This window comes from Megalobrama amblycephala, linkage group LG24, assembly GCF_018812025.1.
Source record: "Megalobrama amblycephala isolate DHTTF-2021 linkage group LG24, ASM1881202v1, whole genome shotgun sequence".
Taxonomy (NCBI): domain Eukaryota; kingdom Metazoa; phylum Chordata; class Actinopteri; order Cypriniformes; family Xenocyprididae; genus Megalobrama; species Megalobrama amblycephala.
Window position 1 is genome coordinate 3159843 of NC_063067.1, and position 20352 is coordinate 3180194.

The following is a 20352-nucleotide window of genomic DNA, read 5'->3' on the forward strand; positions in this document are numbered from 1 at the left end:
ATCTGCAGCTCATGCAGTTTCTTCAGCCTGTCTGTCTCTCAGTCTTTGATGTTTTATTTCCTGTCGGGTTCTGAAGATCTGAGGCTTCGACTGAGACGTGAAGGTCTTAAAGGTGTCACCATGAAAAACAGGATTTGTTCTTCTGAAATGAACAGTTTGATGTAGAACGGGGTGATATATCTGAAATATCATATCATAACTTGTTTTTTTTTGTTAATATATAAACCATTTTAGTTTTGAAATTTCCACAGAAAAAAAAAGTTATAATGACTGATTTTGAAAAATCCAATAATTTAAATACTTTACAAATAAAAAGTGCTTCATTTGGTTATTTTCTCGTTTACTTTGATGGGCGCAAAGAAAAAGATCAGATCAGAGATTTTTACTTGAATAATATATTAATATTTACTTGAATTCATCCTGAGATTTTAAGTTAATATTTCAATACACGTTCACATTTTTTTGATGTTGGTTAATGGTCACATGATGCAGTTACATTCACAAATATCAAAATTGTTTTATTTTGATTGATTTTATTGTAATATTATAATAATATTAATTATAATAATATATTATTTACAATAATTATTTATAACATTTATATAATTATAATTACTTATTTATATAATTAGAATTATTTACATTTTTATGATTTAACCTATTATCATTTACAATAATTATTTATATAATTTGAATTATTTATATATTTTTAATTATTTACATTTTTTATGATGTAACTTTTTTTTACAATAATTATTTATATAATTGGATTTGATTATTTATAAATTTATAATTTTACTAATAATTTTACAATAATTATTTATATTTATATAATTAGATTATTTTATTATTATTACCATAAAACATATTATTAAATGTTTTATGATTTTATTAACTATTTTACAATAATGATTTATTTTTATTTAGATTTTTATATTATTTACATAATTAGAATTATTTACATTTTCATGATTTAATTAATTACAATATTTGTTATTTATATAATTCGATTTTTTTATTATTTATATAATTAGAATTATTTAAATGTTCTGATTTTACTATTTACAATAATTATTTATATTATTTATATAATTCGATTTTTATTATTTATATAATTAAAATTAAATGATCAAAAATGTATAAAAATGTATTAAATTGTATTAAATTAAATGCATTTTTATAATTTTGCAATAATGATTTATATTTATATAATTTTTATTATTTATATAATTAGAATTATTTACATTTTGATGCTAAATAATTGATCAAATGATTTCATTAATTGTTTGCTTTTCATCAACATCACTTTGGGAAACGGTGGATCAGATGATTGGATGCAGATGAAGTAATCAGTCTGTACAGATCAACATTAGGAAACACTTGTCTGAAATCATGTGCTGCTGCTCACCCTCCACGCGCCGGTGTGTCTGTGTGGGGGGGTTGGAGGCCTGTCGCCGTAGAGGCGGGCCGTTGCCATGGTAATACGGGCTGCTGGGGGGTGACTGATACTCCGAGGTGCTTCTCAAGGTCTGTGGGCGGGGCGTCATGGAGTTGGAGGCGGAGTCCATGAAGCGCTGCTCCTTCAGTAACCCGTTCTCCTCTGGAGGAAGAGTCTCGGCTACACACACACACACACACACACACACACACACACACATTCAACATTCCTCCTCATAATTTGAATGTGTAAGATTTGACCGCCTTTAGAAAGCTGTATTGTCCTATTTAATAAACGAGTAGCAAGTTCAGCATGTGATTCATCTCTAACGTGAGGCAATGACCCTGACGCACCTTCTGACGGGTGTGTGTCCGTGTGCAGGAGTTTAGGGGAGAGAGGAGCGCAGTACGGCGGAGAGTCTCTGGAGATCCGCTTCACAGCCCGGTTCAGAGACGGCCCGTCTGACATCATTTCCTCTTTAACTGCACACAAATAACATGACAGTTCAGCACTTCATCACAGTCATGGCATTACAAATCTGTTTCCTCTGTGGAAAACAAAAGAGTTCAGAAGATTGTCATTTTAGTATTATATGCTATCATAATATCTATTCATATTTTCAATGCGCTTTTATTTGATATTTTCATCAGTTTTCATTGTAATTTCAGTTTTAGTCATTTTGTTATGTGCTCTAACTTTTATTTTATATTATTAGTTGTCATTTTTATTTACGTTAGTAATTTTGTTATGTGCTTTTGTCATTTTCTATTTGTTATTAATATTATTTATATACCATTATATTATTTCTTAATATTTTAAATTGGGTTTTATTTTATATGTTCAGTTTTCATTTTAATTTAAGTAATTTTGTTATATGCTTTGGTCATTTTTATTATTATTTATATACTTTTATATTATTTATTAATATTTTATATTAGGTTTTATTTTATATTTTCAGTTTTCATTTTAATTTTAATTTTTGAAATCTGCTTTTGTCATTTTTTTCATTTTTAGTATTATTTATATACTATTTTAGTATTTGTATTTTGAATTACCTTTTATTTTTATATTTTCATTTTAAATTTTGTTATGTGCTTTTGTCTTTTATATTAGCTTTCGTTTTATTTATATACTTTTATATTATTTAGTAATATTTTAAACTAGGTTTTATTTTATATTTTCCGTTTTAGTTTGTCCTTTTGTCATTTTTTAGTATTATTTATATACCATTTTATTATTTATTAGTATTTTAAATTAGGATTTATTTTATATTTTCAGTTTTCATTTTAATTTTTGTAATTTTGTAATGTGCTTTTGTCTTTTTTATTCACTTTTTAATATTGTTAATACATTTCTAATATTTTTTCCATCCTATATTTATAATTTGTTTTTCATTTCATCTTTATTTTAATGAATGAAAATGGTCTTTTAGTAGTTTTAGTGTCAGTTAACAGTCTCAACAGTGTTTGTCACAGATGCTCTCTTCTATATAATGAAAGAGTAAGGCTCCAGAAAGCACAATGAAGCCCTGTAAAAGTAGTCCTTTAGTCTTCTGAAGTCATACAGTAGTTTTGTGTGATGAAGAGTGGCACTGAAAATCTTGCCTTCAGCTCGACAAACGAGTGGCTTGCACATTCATCCTAACATCTCCTTTTGTATATCATGGAAGACTTTAAATCAAACAGGTTTGGAGCAACTTGATGGTGATTATTCCTTTAACATAAATATTTAAACACAATCAAGTGGCAGATCATAGCATCAGAATATCAGACACCGATACTGTGGCCAGTCTGAGCCCATAAATGTACCTGATTTACCGCGGTCATAGGTGCTGTGTGGACTGAACGGTTGACTGCTGAACAGATTATCACACAGCAGGTGTCGACACACCAGTTCCAGAAAGCGCAACACACACCCAGCGCTGGACGCTGACGGCAGCTTCACCAACCGCGTCCCGCCATCTGTTCGGACTAGAGACACACAACAATACTTCATTACTGGGAGTGTGTTTGTTGTTAAAGAGCACCTATTATGCCTGTTAAATACTTGTGCGTACCTCTGACCACCTCTCCTCCACCGCCTTGGCTCTGCAGGCATCCCAGCAGCACTTTGGGTTGGTACGCGCAATCCAGACAGGCCTGAACCGTCTGCTGCAGAACCAGATTCGCCGCCTCCGGCCCGAAGTGGTCCGGCAGTCTCTGAACCCGCTTCCGGTCCAGCTGTGGGCCGCAGTTCCCGTGTTTGTTCACGTACACACACACTGAAGGAAACGGACACGTGTGTGTAATCATTACTGCAATCTACTCCATTAAAGCAGATCTGAAGAGAACTTTATTATTCTCACCATTCACATTGACACCGTATGGCTAAAACAAATGTTTATTATAATTATGCAAGATGATTTTCATGGTGATTATTTTGGTTAGAAAGTCTCATTGTTTTGATCAAATAATCGCATATTATGACATAACTATATAGTCAAAATAAAGTCACTGCCGTTATGCACTACTGCCATACTGTTACTTTTTTTTTTTAATGTAGTCTGATTACTGCATGATTATTCTTAAATTACTGTGGCTATATAAGTTGATTATTATAGTTATGTAGTCTGATTAAAGTACTTATGTGGTCTGATAAGTGTAGTAGTCTGATTATTAAGGTTATCTAGTCTGATAATTGTGGTTATATAGTCTGATTACTGCAGTTACTGTATGTAGTCTACTTATGGTTATATAGTCTGATTACTGTAGTTATATTGTCTGATCATAGTGGTTATATAGTCTGATTATTGTGGTTATGTTGTCTGATTACTGCAGTTACTGTATGTAGTCTACTTACGGTTATATAGTCTGATTACTGTTGTTATATAGTCTGATCATAGTGGTTATATAGTCTGATTATTGTGGTTGTATGGTCTGATAATTGTGGTTATGTTGTCTGATTACTGCAGTTACTGTATGTAGTCTATTTGTGGTTATATAGTCTGACTATTATGGTTGTATTGTCTGATAATTGTGGTTAGTCTAATTACTGCAGTTACTGTATAAGTCTACTTACGGTTATATAGTCTGATTACTGTTGTTATATAGTCTGATCATAGTGGTTATATAGTCTGATTATTGTGGTTGTATGGTCTGATAATTGTGGTTATGTTGTCTGATTACTGCAGTTACTGTATGTAGTCTATTTGTGGTTATATAGTCTGATTGCTGTAGTTATATAGTCTGATTACCGAGGTCATCTAGTCTGATCATAGTGGTTATATAGTCTGACTATTATGGTTGTATTGTCTGATAATTGTGGTTAGTCTAATTACTGCAGTTACTGTATAAGTTTACTTATTGTTATATAGTCTGATTGTTGTAGCTATATAGTCTGATCATAGTGGTTATATAGTCTGATTATTGTGGTTGTATGGTCTGATAATTGTGGTTATGTTGTCTGATTACTGCAGTTACTATATGTAGTCTATTTGTGGTTATATAGTCTGATTGCTGTAGTTATATAGTCTGATTACCGAGGTCATCTAGTCTGATCATAGTGGTTATATAGTCTGACTATTATGGTTGTATTGTCTGATAATTGTGGTTACAGTCTGATTACGTCAGTTACTGTATAAGTCTACTTACTGTTATATAGTCTGATTGCTGTAGTTATATAGTCTGATTACTGAGGTCGTCTAGTCAGGTCATAGTGGTTATATAGTCTGATTATTATGGTCATATGGTCTGATAATTGTGGTTACATTAACATACTCTGATTGCTGCAGTAACAGCATATAATCTAATTACAGTATGGTTATATAATCTGATTTCTATAGTTATTTAGTCGGACAATAGTCATTATATAGTCTGATTATTATGGTTGTATGGTCTGATAATTGTGGTTACAATCTGATTACTGCAGTTACTGTATATAGCCTACTTATTATGGTTATATAATCTGATTATTATGGTTATATAGTCAGTTAGCCAAGGTAATATATTATGATGATTGTGGCTATGTAGTCTGATTACTGTACTTCTTTAGTCTGATTACTATGGTCATATGATCTGATAATTGAGGTTACAGTCTGATTACTGCAGTTACTGTGTATAGCCTACTTATGGTTGATAATTGTGGTTTAATAGTCTGATTACTTTAGTTATACAGTCTATTTAGTATGGTTATATAGTCTGATTATTGTAGTAGACAACTGTGGTAATATAATCTGATAATTGTAGTTATACAGTTTGATTATTATGGTTAATCAGTCTGATCATAGTCATAATATAGTCTGATTATTATTGTCGTATAGTCTGGTAATTGTGGTTACAGTCTGATTTCTGCAGTTACTGTATATAACCTACTTATTATGGCTATATAATCTGATTATTGTGGTTATGTAGTCTGATTACTGTAGTCATTTAGTCCGATCAAAGTGGTTATATAGTCTTATTATTGTACTAGATAACTGGTAATATAATCTGATCATTGTAGCTAATGTGATCTGATTATTGTAGTTATATAGTTTGATTACTGTGGTTATGCAATCTAAATATACAGATCAGATGTCAGATGTTCCTCTGTGTGGCAGCATATGGGATATCAGAAGTTGTATTTGATACCAGTAGACACCACAGATGACGGGGATCCCAGAGAAGAGAGTCCATCGCTGGGCATCTGAGTCATGGGCACCCTGGAGTCTGAGCTGGCTGCTATAGACATAGATCTGTGAAGGAGTCTGGACTTCCTCTGAGAAACAAACACACAATATCCTTCAGTATTTCACCAAATAACACCCTGCACAACATCATCACACGAGACAGTCCTTCGTAAATACACAGAACTCATTTAATGCTACCTTGCTGCCTGGTTTAGGTCCCCTCTTCTTATACGGGCGCAGGGGAAGCTGGGAGATGGGCGTGGTTTGGGGCGTGGCACCTCCTGGATCTTCTGTGTCCTGGGCCGCAGTGGAAGCGGCCAGGGCTTTCAGCAGCGCAATGGTCTCGCTTTTCGGCCGCCGTCCTCTGATGCCCTTCCGCACGGGGAGTTGAGGAAGAGGAGTCGGCAGGCGGTAAGGAGAAGGCATGGAGCGCCGGGGCGGTTTGGGGTTTGAGGACGAGGAAGGGGTAGGACCCGGTTTTGGAGCGGTGACTGCAAAAATGAAAAAAATAAATGAAAATTTAAAACAATAACAATAAAAGTAAATGTTAAAGCAAAGTTATTATTGTTAACAAAAACTAGGGAAACTAGCCACCACGACTAATTTCCTCACGCTTCAGTCGTTCAACAACAACAAAGCTGGAGAATCTCACGCAGCCAAAATGAGGATTGTCAGTAACGGTGTTCAGCCTTACATTGTTCAAACCGGAGTCAACACTGATGGAGAGACTCAGGAAGAAGTTACAACTTTTAGACGTTTCTGAATGGTTAGTGGATAAATTGATGTAGTTGCTGTGGAGTTGATTCAACTCATCCACTAGCATGTGCCGTCATGTTCATCTTTTGTGTTGAATTGACCCTCGTTTGGTGTAAAATGACGGCATGACAACAACACTCTACTACAACAACTCTTCCTCTTCTCTAAAGCAGCCCAACATGGCCCCGCCCCCTTTGTTGTGTGTTCTCGGGGGCGGGGTTTATGTAAATTTTGGGGTTTGTGATGTCAGTCGATTGTTGTAGTCCTTAAAAAGCGATTTCTGTAACTTCGCAGATGTTGTTTATGCTCAAACATCAACATTACACACTAACTAAAGTTAAAAAAGTCAAATCATAATCAAGGACCCCTTTAAGTATGACCTCCGTTCGTTGAAACAGCACAAAAAACAGGAGCCCTATTTTGTAGCTTATCCATGGAAAGTGCTGCGAACATTCAGAAGTGATGACCTCACCAAACACACACACTCACATCTGAACACATACAGTCCTTTAACACACACACAGTACAGCCCTTGAGTGCGGCTGTGGATACGAGTGTGTGTTTACCCTAAATAACTCCAGTAGAACTAAATTAGAGGGTGTGCGGGAGGAAAGAGCCCTTAAAGAGTTCACCAGAGATCTGACACGCTCGTACTGAAGCATGTGGCAGCGATCAGGCAGACGGGCTTGAGTTTCAACATGACCCACTGCCCTACAGTCCAGCTAAAATACAGAGACACTGAGTCAGTCATGTGTATCACAGTCATGAACAATTACCATATTCTTATGTTATTATTTATATAGGATACTTATATTATAGGAAACATCTTAAAATATGAAGTAGAAATTATAACAAGCGAATTAAAATGTTTATTTATGGACATGGTAATAGCATGAATTTCTCTGAAATAAATGTAAATACCAAGTCAAATTTATTTGTATAGCACTTTTCACAATAAACATTGTTTTTTTAAAGCAGCTTTGCTTTGATGTTAATGTTTATAATATCTTTATAATAGCTGTATTTTGCAGATTAGAGCATCATTTTGTGATGATACTAGCAATCAAGCAGTTAAGATTTTCCAAATATTATCTATTGCTTTATGCGAGTATGCTATATGTATGCGGATAAAGTTTAACATATTTGTATATCTAACTTGATACATTTTGCAGCAAAATAAAAATATCAGGCAGTTGAGATTTGCTATAGTAAACTGTTTATCAAGTGTACTGTATGTATGCAAAAAACGCTGGATATAATATACATCCAACATACTACATTTACATTTTTGTGATGATATGTTGCGTTCAAGCCATATCGAGCTCTACAAGGATGTGAACGCTTTTTACAAGTTAAAATCTCGTGATTACAATAAACGCACCTATAGAAACAATCAAGCAGCTAAGGTTTGATATATAGTATAGTGACATAATACTGGGGATGCACCATATATCGGCCACCATATCGGTATCAGCCGATATATATGTTATCGTTATCGGCCCGATACGAAAATTTGGCTCATATATTAAAATCTATAAATAATGGATTATTTCCTTCAGCTGAGACACTTCAGATGCACACCATCCACCATTATGGTTTTGAATTGCTTGACATATAATTGAAATCACTTCAAAAAGGAAAATACAGTTAAGTACAGTACAAGACTGTCATAATGGCTACATAATATTATATTGAGAATATTATAATTGTGTGTTTGGGACATGGCTATTAATGGTGAGGCTTTTGTTTTTGTAATCAGCCTCTCAAAAATTATTTGGATTGAGATTTATCGGCCAATATATCGGTTATCGGCTTTCAAATATAAAGAATTGTCGGTTATCGGTATTGGCCAAAATGACAAAATGTTCATATCGGTGCATCCCTACATAATACATTAGTACACAAAATATGGTAATTATTCAGTGCCATGCTGGATATCAAAGTACTGCTTACACTTCATTTTAAGGTGTCTTTGTTTCACTGTAATTATAGATTTAAGTACTGTACTTACTATAGGATTTGGTTTAGGTTTAGCTGCATGTAATTATGAGAATTTATAGTTATTACTATAGTAACTTCATGTAACATATGTAACAATGACACTGTAAAATAATGTGTTACCAAAATACTTTAGTATCTGATATGTTCACTAACTCATGGTGAAGGAAGGGACATAAAAAACAGCAAAAAATCTGTAATTTCATGTCATTGAATGTGATTTTAATATATATATATTATATTTAAAGCCAGTAAGATGACACATTTAAAATATTAATACCACACACTTTTACACACTATATATATATATATATATATATATATATATATATATATATATATATATATATATATATATACACACACACACACACACACACATATTATATATATATATATATATATATATATATATATATATATATATATATATATATATAAAGCAAATTATATTTAATGTTTCCAATAAAGAAAAAATGCAATATCTAGCCATTGAAATATTTTAGAGTAGGAAAAAAATTAAATAATTTATATTCACTATAGAAATTCCCATGCCTTTTCCAAATCACAAATAAAAAATTCCCTGATTTTCCACGACTATGGGAAAAATATGACTTTAAAATGTTTTTGACAAGTTTCATCTGCTCACCACGGCTGCATTTATTTGATCAAAAATACAGTAAAAACTGCAAAATTGTAAAACATTTTTACAATGTAAAATATCTGTTTTCTATGTGAATATATAGTAAAGTGTAATTTATTTCTGTGATCAAAGCTGAATTTTCAGCATCGTTACTCCAGTCTTCAGTGTCACATGATCCTTCAGAAATCATTCTGATATGATGATTTGCTGATTTATGATTATTATGAATATTGAAAATGCTACTTCATATTTTCATGGAAACCATGATACATTTTTTTATGATTATTTAATGAATTAAAAGTTCAAAAGAACAACATTTATTTGAAATAGAATCTTTTATAACATTATAAATGTCTTTACTGTCATTTTTCATTAATTTAATGCATCCTTGCTGAATAAAAAGTATTAATTTCTTTAAAAAAAAACTTAATTTACTTTAATGAGCCCTCTGATATGTTCCACCTGAACGTCGCTCAACACACGCTCGGAAATAAACTCTCGTACCGTTTTCCTCTCCTTCTTTCTCTGGTAATTCTCCATCTTTTTTTCCTCACAGAAGTGTGTGATTTGTTTATTTTCACACAAACTCTCGAATCCCTCCTGACCCGCACAGATCGCTCGCTAATTATCTCATTTACACATAATTACTTGGATGAGCTACAAAAAAATAAACAGAGCAGGTCATTCCATATTATCCAGATCCAAAACAAATCCTTTAAACAAATGTCTGTAATTCGCATCACAACACGCAGCGCGGAATCATAAACACTGCAACACGAGATCCGGCGGAGTTTTGTATAATTTGGGAAAATTTTCTGCAAAGCACAAACTCAGAATTAATTCCAGCTGCGGCCGAACGAACATTAACGGAAACACGTATATCATCATCTATAACTCATACTGACTCCGTTCAAAACACAAGATCTGGCTTAAATCCCGGCTAATTCATGACTTCAGTGTGTGCTTTATTTTGAAAAACATTATAAAACGTCCTGGATTTTCTTTGGTCAAATAAGGCACTTTCTAAAGTTTCTGTGAGCTTCACTAAATAAAGCAGCCGCAATTATGATAACTAATCACTCCTAGTTAGTGTTAATTAGATCATTAGAATTCACTGTGTGGGTCGTCATGACAATGGGAATGATTGACAGTTAGGCTGGCCAGTGTTGTTCTCTTTGTCCAAGCTAAATGATTCTTCCTTTTCCCCCCAGTTTAATGTAATTTCATGAAATAATCACTCTATTTTTGTTTCAATCTCAAAAGCCAGAGGAGGTTTGAGTTTAGGACAGATGGGAACAGTTGAACTGAATTATGAATCCAGGCTGAAACGGCAGAAAGACACTGTAAAATATAACCAGACATGAGAGGAATTCATAAATAAAATGATTTACAAAAGTAAACTGGTCCAGTGATATGTGCTCAGAGAAATACAACAGCTGTGATTCGGATCGAAGGAAAGGTGCTCTGATGTCAGAAGATCTTCAGTCATGTGATTTCATGACGGTCTCTGCAGTATGTGGAGTTTCAGAGAGCTTTTGCGCCCCCTGGTGTCGGTGAGGATTTTTTTTTATAGGAGAGTGGAGAACAAAGTGTTACTTTAGTATTATTTATATACTATTATAGTGAATATAGATATTAATTTTATATTTCCAGTTTTCATTTTAATTTTAGCTCAAGTTTTAGTCATTTTATTATGTGCTTTTGTCAGTTTTATTACTTTTAGTTTAAAGATTATGGTTTATTATTACATGTTCATTTTTCTTTAGTGTGTTTAGTTCTTCTCTATATCAGTGTTTGTTTCTGAACTCCCCGAAACGCCTCCATTGAGTTTTCTTCACAATATTCCTCATTTAAATAATTAATGCACAGAATAAAGGGGCGGGGCCTGGTTGAGTTAGTTAGTAGTGTGTTGAAACTGACGGTTATGGTAAGGGGGGGACATTTCCCAAACACACTCGAAGCGCTTGACCAATCACAACACACTGCTCCAGCCAACCAATCAGAGCACATTGTGCTTTTCAGAAGGCGGGGCTTCATAGAGACAAGAACTAGACAGAGCATTACTGACAGACTGGGAAGAGAGGAGCTGCAACAATGGAGAATATGAGGAAAATAATGAACATTCAAGCAGGAAAACCTGTTCTAGTAGAGCCCAAAAACAACATCAAAACTTTCAGAAAGGGCTTAAATGGGACCTATTATGCCCCTTTCACTAGATGTAATATCAGTCTTTGGTGTCTCCAGAATGTCTGTGAAGTTTCAGCTCAAAATCCCCCACAGATCATTTATTATAGCTTGTCAAATTTGCCCCTATTTAGGTGTGAGCAAAAAGCATGGCGTTTTTGTGTGTGTCCCTTTAAATGCAAATGAGCTGCTGCTCCCGCCCCCTTTCCAGAAGAGGGCGGAGCTTTAACAGCTCAACAACAGCAAAGCTGGAGAATCTCACACAGCCAAAATGAGGATTGTCAGTAACGGTGTTCAGCCTTACATTGTTCAAACCGGAGTCGACACTGACGGAGAGACTCAGGAAGAAGTTACAACTTTTAGACGTTTCTGAATGGTTAGTGGATACATTTATGTAGTTGCTGTGGAGTTGATTCAACTCGTCCACTAGCATATTAATCTGAAAAAAAGTAGGCAAAAAGTTGACCTACTACTTCCGCCGAGAGTCTGAAGTGTGCATTCGATGGACACTTTACTCTCCACAGGAGAGGGTTTATGAATGACAGTGAAGCGACGCAACTGACGCTGGTAGGTCATGTGACAGTAACAACATGGCAGATGTAGTACATCCAAATTTAATTCATACTATCCATATTTATACCAAACAGAACATATTTTTTTAATGGTTGCAAAGTAAATTCAAATTCAAATGTAGGACCTACTCAGACAGTACATGATTTCGGACACACACTGGATCACCAGAGTCATTAGGCTAATGAATGAAATCATCACTCACTGCTGTTGCCGGGCGGCTGTAGACCGTGTTTGGTGGCGGCGCACCAGCCCACGGGGAAGATGTCCCTGGAGTCGTAGCGGCACCAGTAATCGAACGCCCCCCTCCATCCGTCAAACATCACGAAGATCTCCTCCCCTTTCACCTCGCCGATGGTGGCCGGGCAGATCAGGTACGGGTTCTTCTTGTCCACGGCCTCCAGTTTCATCCCGGGCTTGAAGCCGTTGTGGGGCGGCCGCAGGGGCTCCTGATGGAATTACAGTACACAGGTGTCATCAAAACCTTTTAATGTGATTGCATGATGTAACAGTGTCATCCACGCAAATGACTTCTCTCTCCAAAGAGGTTCAGCACCTTTTTAAATGCCGTGGCAGGTGCCATTTCAGCTCCATTAAGGGTCCTCAGGAGAAACATGGGCCACGACGAGGCGTTCATCCTGAATCCTGAGAACATGAGAGAGAGAGAATCCATAATTCTGCTCGCATGTAATCACATTCATGTCGAACAACAAAATCACACTGCGGCCTAAAACAAGACGCAAAACTGGAAGCATTAAGAGGAATAGCATTTAATGACATTAATGTTGATTGAAATAAAGCGTTAAAATAAATAAAATAGAATATAAAAAAGAAAACTTTTATTTTAGCTAGTTGCAAAGGCAAAATTTCTAATTTGTGGTTTAAAAAAAACCTAAAAACTAGTTTTTTAAAAACTAAAAAAAACTAAAAAAATCATTAACAAAGTAATCATTAACAGAAATAAAACAGAATATTAAAAAAAATTATTTCAATTAGTTTGGAAGGCAAAATTTCTCATTTTTATGTAAAGTAATTAAATTATTACAGCTAAAAATACTAAAAAACATTAACGTTAATTGAAATAAAGTGATCGTTAACAGAAATAAAATAGAACATAAAAAGTCAACTTTTTATTTAATTTAGTTGCGAAGGCAAAATTTTTCATTTTCGTTTAGTATAAGCTGAAGTACTAAAATTACTACACCTAAAACTAAAAATAATAAAAACATCAACATTAATTGAAATAAAGTAAACGTTAACAGAAATAAAAAGAGAAAACTTATTTCAGTTAGTTACGAAGACAAAATTTCTAATTTGTTGTTAAAATTGAAGTAATAAAGTTACTACAACTATAAATACTACAAAAAATCTTTAACGTTAACAGAAATAAAAAAGAATATAAAAAAGTCGACTTTTATTTAATTTAGTTGCAAAGACAATTTTTCATTTTCGTTCAGTTTAAGTTAAAGTAATAAAATTACTACAACTACAACTAAAAATACTAAAAAAATAACAATAATTGAAATAAAGTAGAATATAAAATACGTGAACTTATTTCAGTTAGTTGTGAGGGAAAAATTTCTAATTTGTATTTAAAGTTGAAGTAATAAACATTAACTGAAATTCAGTAAGCATTAACAGAAATAAAATACAGTAGAATATAAAGAGTCAACTTTATTTAATTTAGTTGCAAAGGCAAAATTTCTCAGTTTCGCTTAGTTTAAGTACTAAAATAACAACACCTACAACTAAAAAACATTAACGTTAATTTGAATACAGTAATCGTTAACAGAAATAAAACAGATAAAAAAGTCATTTTTTAGTCAATTTAGTTGCAAAGACAAAATTTCTCATTTTCATTCAGTTCACGTTAAATAAATAAAATTACTACAACTAAAATAAATAAAAACTAAATAGACAAAAAAAACCCCAACTAAAACACAAAATTTTAATGAAAATATAAAGTATTAAAATTCAAACTAGTTTAAAAGATGAATAAATACTAAGTGCAGTAATGATGCTCAAATAACACTGGAGAGTCATTACACTCGGGCAGTGACACGAGACGGACTGTCCCTCCAAACACAGCCTCATGGAAATGACACAGTCAAATCAGCTGTTATTTTGCCCACTTGTTTGTACAACTCATATTAATCATTCACTCTGCACTAGATCGTTCTATTAGACGTCTGCTCTTAGCAATACTGTGATCATCCGTACCCAGCGGCGGCTGCAGCATGTCTCCGTTCTTCTCGCAGGTTCCGATTGGCTGGATGTCGGCGGAGTCGACCAATCGCCAGAAGTCATTGGTGTTGTCGCTGCCGTCCAGTCGTAGGCGGAGCCTCACGCCCATTAAGCCCATCACCGTGGCGATGCAGGTGGAGGTGGAGTTTCGAGGGTCCCGAGCCTCCAGCTTCATGCCGGCCTTGAAGTCGTTGGAGGGAGGAAACTGAGACTGGAATCAGAGAACACGATATTAACATCCAAAGACTGAACTTCATATCAGTTTGATGAGTTTGAATGTGAATTAACCCTGTCAAGCCTGACATATGAAGTAACAGTTAGAAAAATCTCATTTTTGAAACAGTTTATTGACAAAATATTTAAAAATCTATAAAAGTTTGCATATGTGATTTTTGCTGAGCATCATATTTGAAACATCAGGCTTTTATGGCTCAGATAGTATGATATAATGAGAATATGGAGGGAAAAACTGAGCAAAAATATGCAATTTGGTGCAGATGCTGATATTAATATGGACAAAAATTAAGATGAATTTATGATGCTTGTGTTGTAAATCAAGAATAAGAGTATTTATATAAAATACATATAAATATCAGCATCTTGAAAATGGTTGAAAATGGACAAACCCAGTGATTGGGTTGTTCTCGAGACAACAATAATAATCAAAAGGTGAACAATTATTAATAAGCAATTTAATAAATGTTTTTTGTTGAATTATTATTCATTAAACATTAATAAATGTTCATTTCCAATTTATAATTTGGAATTTTTAAACAATTGTTGAGTTAAATAAAACTACCCAGCAGGCTAGGCAAACATTTAACCCATTCGCTGGGTCAAAACAACCCAAATTCCTGGGTCGCTGGGCAGAAACAACCCAATCGCTGGGTCAAAACAACCCAAATTCCTGGGTCGCTGGGCCGGAACAACCCAAATCGCTGGGTCAAAACAACCCAATCGCTGGGTCAAAACAATCCATTTGCTAGGTCAAAACAAACCAATTGCTGGGTCACTCGATCAAAACAACCTAATCCGCTGGGTCAAAATAATCCATTTGTTGGGTCAAAACAACCCAATTGCTGGGTCACTGGGCCAAAACAACCCAATCCGCTGGGTCACTGGATCAAAACAACCCTAAAATGCTGGGTCAAAACAATCCATTCGCTGAGTCAAAACAACCCAAATCACTCGGTCAAAACAATCCATTCGCTGGGCCGAAACAACCCAAATCGCTGGGTCAAAACAACCCAATCGCTGGGCCGAAACAGCCCAAATCGTTGGGTCAAAACAACCCAATCGCTGGGTCGCTGGGCCAAAACAACCCAAATCGCTGGGTCAAAACAACCCAATCGCTGGGCCAAAACAACCCAAATCGCTGGGTCAAAACAACCCAATCGCTGGGTTGCTGGGCCAAAACAACCCAAATCGCTGGGTCAAAACAACCCAATCGCTGGGTCGCTGGGTCAAAACAACCCAATCGCTGGGTCAAAACAACCCAATTGCTGGGTCGCTGGGCCGAAACAACCCAAATCTCTGGGTCAAAACAACACAAATGCTGGGACAAAACAACCCAAATCGCTTGGTCAAAACAACCCAACTGCTGGGTTGCTGGGCCGAAACAACCCAATCCGCTGGGTCAAAACAACCTTAAAACACTGGGTCAAAACAACCCATTTGCTGGGTCACTGAATCAAAACAACACAAATCGCTGGGTCAAAACAACCCAATTGCTGGGTTAAAACAACCTAAATGCTGGGTCACTGGATCAAAACAACACATTCGCTGGGTCAAAACAACCTTAAAACACTGGGTCAAAACAACCCAATCACTGGGCCGAAACAGCCCAAATCGTTGGGTCAAAACAACCCAATCGCTGGGTCGCTGGGCCAAAACAACCCAAATCGCTGGGTCAAAACAACCCAATCGCTGGGTCAAAACAACCCAAATCGCTGGGTCAAAACAACCCAATCGCTGGGTTGCTGGGCCAAAACAACCCAAATCGCTGGGTCAAAACAACCCAATCGCTGGGCCAAAACAACCCAATCGCTGGGTCAAAACAACCCAAATCGCTGGGTCAAAACAACCCAAATCGCTGGGTCAAAACAACCCAATCGCTGGGTTGCTGGGCCAAAACAACCCAAATCGCTGGGTCAAAACAACCCAATCGCTGGGTCGCTGGGTCAAAACAACCCAATCGCTGGGTTGCTGGGCCAAAACAACCCAAATCGCTGGGTCAAAACAACCCAATCGCTGGGTCGCTGGGTCAAAACAACCCAATCGCTGGGTCAAAACAACCCAATTGCTGGGTCGCTGGGCCGAAACAACCCAAATCTCTGGGTCAAAACAACACAAATGCTGGGTCAAAACAACCCAAATCGCTTGGTCAAAACAACCCAACTGCTGGGTTGCTGGGCCGAAACAACCCAATCCGCTGGGTCAAAACAACCTTAAAACACTGGGTCAAAACAACCCATTTGCTGGGTCACTGAATCAAAACAACACAAATCGCTGGGTCAAAACAACCCAAACCGCTGGGTCAAAACAACCCAATTACTGGGTTAAAACAACCCAAATGCTGGGTCACTGGATCAAAACAACACATTCGCTGGGTCAAAACAACCTTAAAACACTGGGTCAAAACAACCCAAACTGCTGGGTCAAAACAACCTAATTGCTGGGTTAAAACAACCCAAATGCTGGGTCACTGGATAAAAACAACACATTCCCTGGGTCAAAATAACCCAAACCGCTGGGTCAAAACAACCTTAAAACACTGGGTCAAAACAACCCAATCGCTGGGTCACTGGATCAAAACAACACATTCCCTGGGTCAAAACAACCCAAACCGCTGGGTCAAAACAACCTTAAAACACTGGGTCAAAACAACCCAATCGCTGGGTCACTGGGTCAAAACAACCCAATTGCTGGGTTAAAACAACCCAAATGCTGGGTCACTGGATCAAAACAACACATTCCCTGGGTCAAAACAACCCAAACCGCTGGGTCAAAACAACCTTAAAACACTGGATCAAAACAACACATTCGCTGGGTCAAAACAACCAATCGCTGGGTCACTGGGCTGAAACAACCCAATCCGCTGGGTCAAAACAACCTTAAAACACTGGGTCAAAACAACCCAATCACTGGGTTTGTCCATTTTAACCCGACTTGGGTTGTTTATAACCCAGTATTTTTTAGAGTGAAGCTCTGTAGTTTGAAAACATATACATCATTGCATATACAATACAATGATGATCGAGAGATGAAGAAATAAACCTTCCTCGTAAAGCCTGATGATCATATTTGATACTCGTGATTTTTCTAAAACACGATGTCTGGATAATCAAGTAAATCGAAGTTGCTTCAGTTCAACTAACAATATCAAAGATATTCTTATGTTTACTTGATAAAAATCAGCACAGATTTCACAGCAGAAAGACGTGAAGCACGAGCTGAATTTGTTTGTACGATTATACTGAAAAAAAGTCTAACGATCAATCAGACGACAGAAGGCATGAAGGAGATTGTGTGCGACAGGTTTTTCAGCCCTATTTGCGAATCAAATATGATACAGTAGGCTTTATAGGGCTAATGTGATTTCTATTTACAGAGCAAACAGCATGTTTGTCTAAAAGTGTCCGTCATCTGTCGTCACATGACGCTCTCACCTGTCTGAAGCAGCTGGGAGGGGCGGGAACGGATGACGTCTCTTTTAAATACTCCTCCCATGAGAAGGACTCAGTCACTGCAGCAGAGAAACACTCATCATTACATCATCACACACGAGCTGATCTCAGGTCAGTGTTTCAGGAGAGAGCGTGTCATTACCTTTGACCGGTCCAGGACCTGTGAGAGACATGCTCCTGCCCGCTTTATCCTTCTTACTGTCTTTGTGATCTGCAGAAGAACGACAGCAATCTCATGCTCTGATTACAATCTGTTTGAAAATGAAGTATTGAGTTGTTTTCATCATTATCAGCTAGAGCAGGTGCTGGAAAGCTTTACAGTAAGCTCTCATTTGTTAACATTATTTCATTATACAACTATAATATTCACCCAAACTGATCTTCTCATGCGTTCAGCTGAAGAATTAAAGTCATACTTGTTCTGGAACAACATCAAGTCGAGTAAATGATGACAGAATTGTAATTTTTGTGTGAAATGTCACTTTAATGCGTACTGTCGTCTCACTGTAAGTCTGTGTGTGTGTTTTACCTTTCAGTACCGTCCGGCCCATGCTGACCATCAACTCTGATGAGATTCTGAAGAGATCCGAGCGCTCGACCTGTGACACACAGAGATTCATGCAGATTTTCAAATCAACATCTTTAATCATAGCTTTGCGTTTTTAAAAACTTAAACATTTTATTTCAGCAAACTTGCCAAGGCAACATTTCTCATTTTCATTTCATTTAAGTTGAAATACTAAAATAACTACAATAAAATAATTACAATAATAAACTACAACACACACACACATATTATATATATATATATATATATATATATATATATATATATATATATATATATATATATATATATATAATATTGTGAAATATTATTAGAATTTAAAACAGCTGTTTTCTATTTGAATATATGTTAAAATGTAATTTATTCCTGTGATCAAAGCTGAATTTTCAGCATCATTACTCCAGTCTTCAGTGTCACATGATCCTTCAGAAATCATTCTAATATGATGATTTGATGCTCAAGAAACATTTATTGTGTACAATATTTTTTTTCAGGATTCTTTGATGAATAGAAAGTTCAGAAGAACAGCATTATCTGAAATATAATCTTTTGTTAAATTTTAAATGTCTTTACTGTCACTTTTGGTCGATTTAATGCATCCTTGCTGAATAAAAGTATTAATTTCTTTAAATTCTTTTCAAAAAAATAATAAAATAAAAATGCTTACTGACCCCAAACTTTTGAACGGTAGTGTATAATGCTACAGAAGCTTTGTATTTCAGATAAATGCTGTTCTTTTGAACTTTCTATTCATCAAGGAATCCTGAAAAAAAAAGTACACAAATAATCATAAATGTTTATTGAGCAGCAAATCAGCATATTAGAATGATTTCTGAAGGATCATGTGACACTGAAGACTGGGGTAATGATGCTGAAAATTCAGCTTTGATCACAGGAATAAATTACATTTTAACATATATTCAAATAGAAAACAGTTATTTTAAATTCTAATAATATTTCACAATATTACTGTTTTTACTGTATTTTTAATTAAATAAATGCAATCTTGGTGAGCAGACGAAACTTCTTTTAAAAACATTAAAAATGTTACCGATCCAAAACATTTGAACGGTAGTGTATATATATATATATATATATATATAATGTATGGTGTAGACATATTTTAAAAAGAAAAGCTGATAAAAATTACAAAAACACAAAATTACCACTTAAATTCAAACGAAAACAGTACATATAAAAATAAAATTAATTTAAAAATCCTGCATGTTTCTAAAATTCTACGTTTTAAAATGTGTCTCTAGTGAGATGCATTTCATATAGTAGGTGAATTCACAATGTATAGTATTTAAAGCCTGAATTGCCCCAATATTAGGAAAATTCTTTATTATATTGCAATTTACAAATGGGTCATGAGGCATGAATGGTAATTTGCATTAATTAATTTTTATTGCATTTTTAAAAATCATTAATACTGTCAAATTACCAAATATTTTATAAATAAATGCTCTCCAAGGCTGCATTTAGAAGTACAGTAAAAACAATAAAAATGTGAAATATTATTCAAATTTAAAATATCTGTTTTCTATGTGAATATATAATAAAGTGTAATTTATTCCAGTGATCAAAGCTGAATTTTCAGCATCATTACTCCAGTCTTCA

At 35.1% G+C, this 20352-nt stretch overlaps 2 protein-coding genes across 8 annotated transcripts in view; both read right to left on the reverse strand.

Annotated features, from left to right (window-relative positions):
- Positions 1–20352, reverse strand: part of LOC125260280 (E3 ubiquitin/ISG15 ligase TRIM25-like) — a 673153-nt gene that overhangs the window by 430664 nt on the left and 222137 nt on the right. The gene's annotated exons all lie outside the window — the stretch shown is intronic.
- LOC125260288 (polycomb protein SCMH1-like) overlaps positions 1–20352 on the reverse strand; it is a 29412-nt gene that overhangs the window by 2401 nt on the left and 6659 nt on the right. For 2 of the 6 annotated variants that reach the window (XM_048178595.1, XM_048178594.1), the window contains exons 2-13: positions 18694–18763; positions 18307–18375; positions 18147–18223; positions 14455–14689; positions 12791–12879; positions 12440–12683; positions 6282–6574; positions 6046–6172; positions 3495–3698; positions 3247–3408; positions 1792–1920; positions 1409–1618 (exon numbers count right to left, since the gene is read on the reverse strand). In XM_048178595.1, the coding sequence (XP_048034552.1) occupies positions 1409–1618; positions 1792–1920; positions 3247–3408; positions 3495–3698; positions 6046–6172; positions 6282–6574; positions 12440–12683; positions 12791–12879; positions 14455–14689; positions 18147–18223; positions 18307–18375; positions 18694–18724 (1870 nt within the window). In that variant the 5' untranslated portion in view covers positions 18725–18763. Of the gene's footprint in view, positions 1–1408; positions 1619–1791; positions 1921–3246; positions 3409–3494; positions 3699–6045; positions 6173–6281; positions 6575–12439; positions 12684–12790; positions 12880–14454; positions 14690–18146; positions 18224–18306; positions 18586–18693; positions 18764–20352 lie in introns of all 6 variants that reach the window. The other 4 variants (XM_048178599.1, XM_048178600.1, XM_048178597.1 and 1 more) reach the window with 4 other exon arrangements.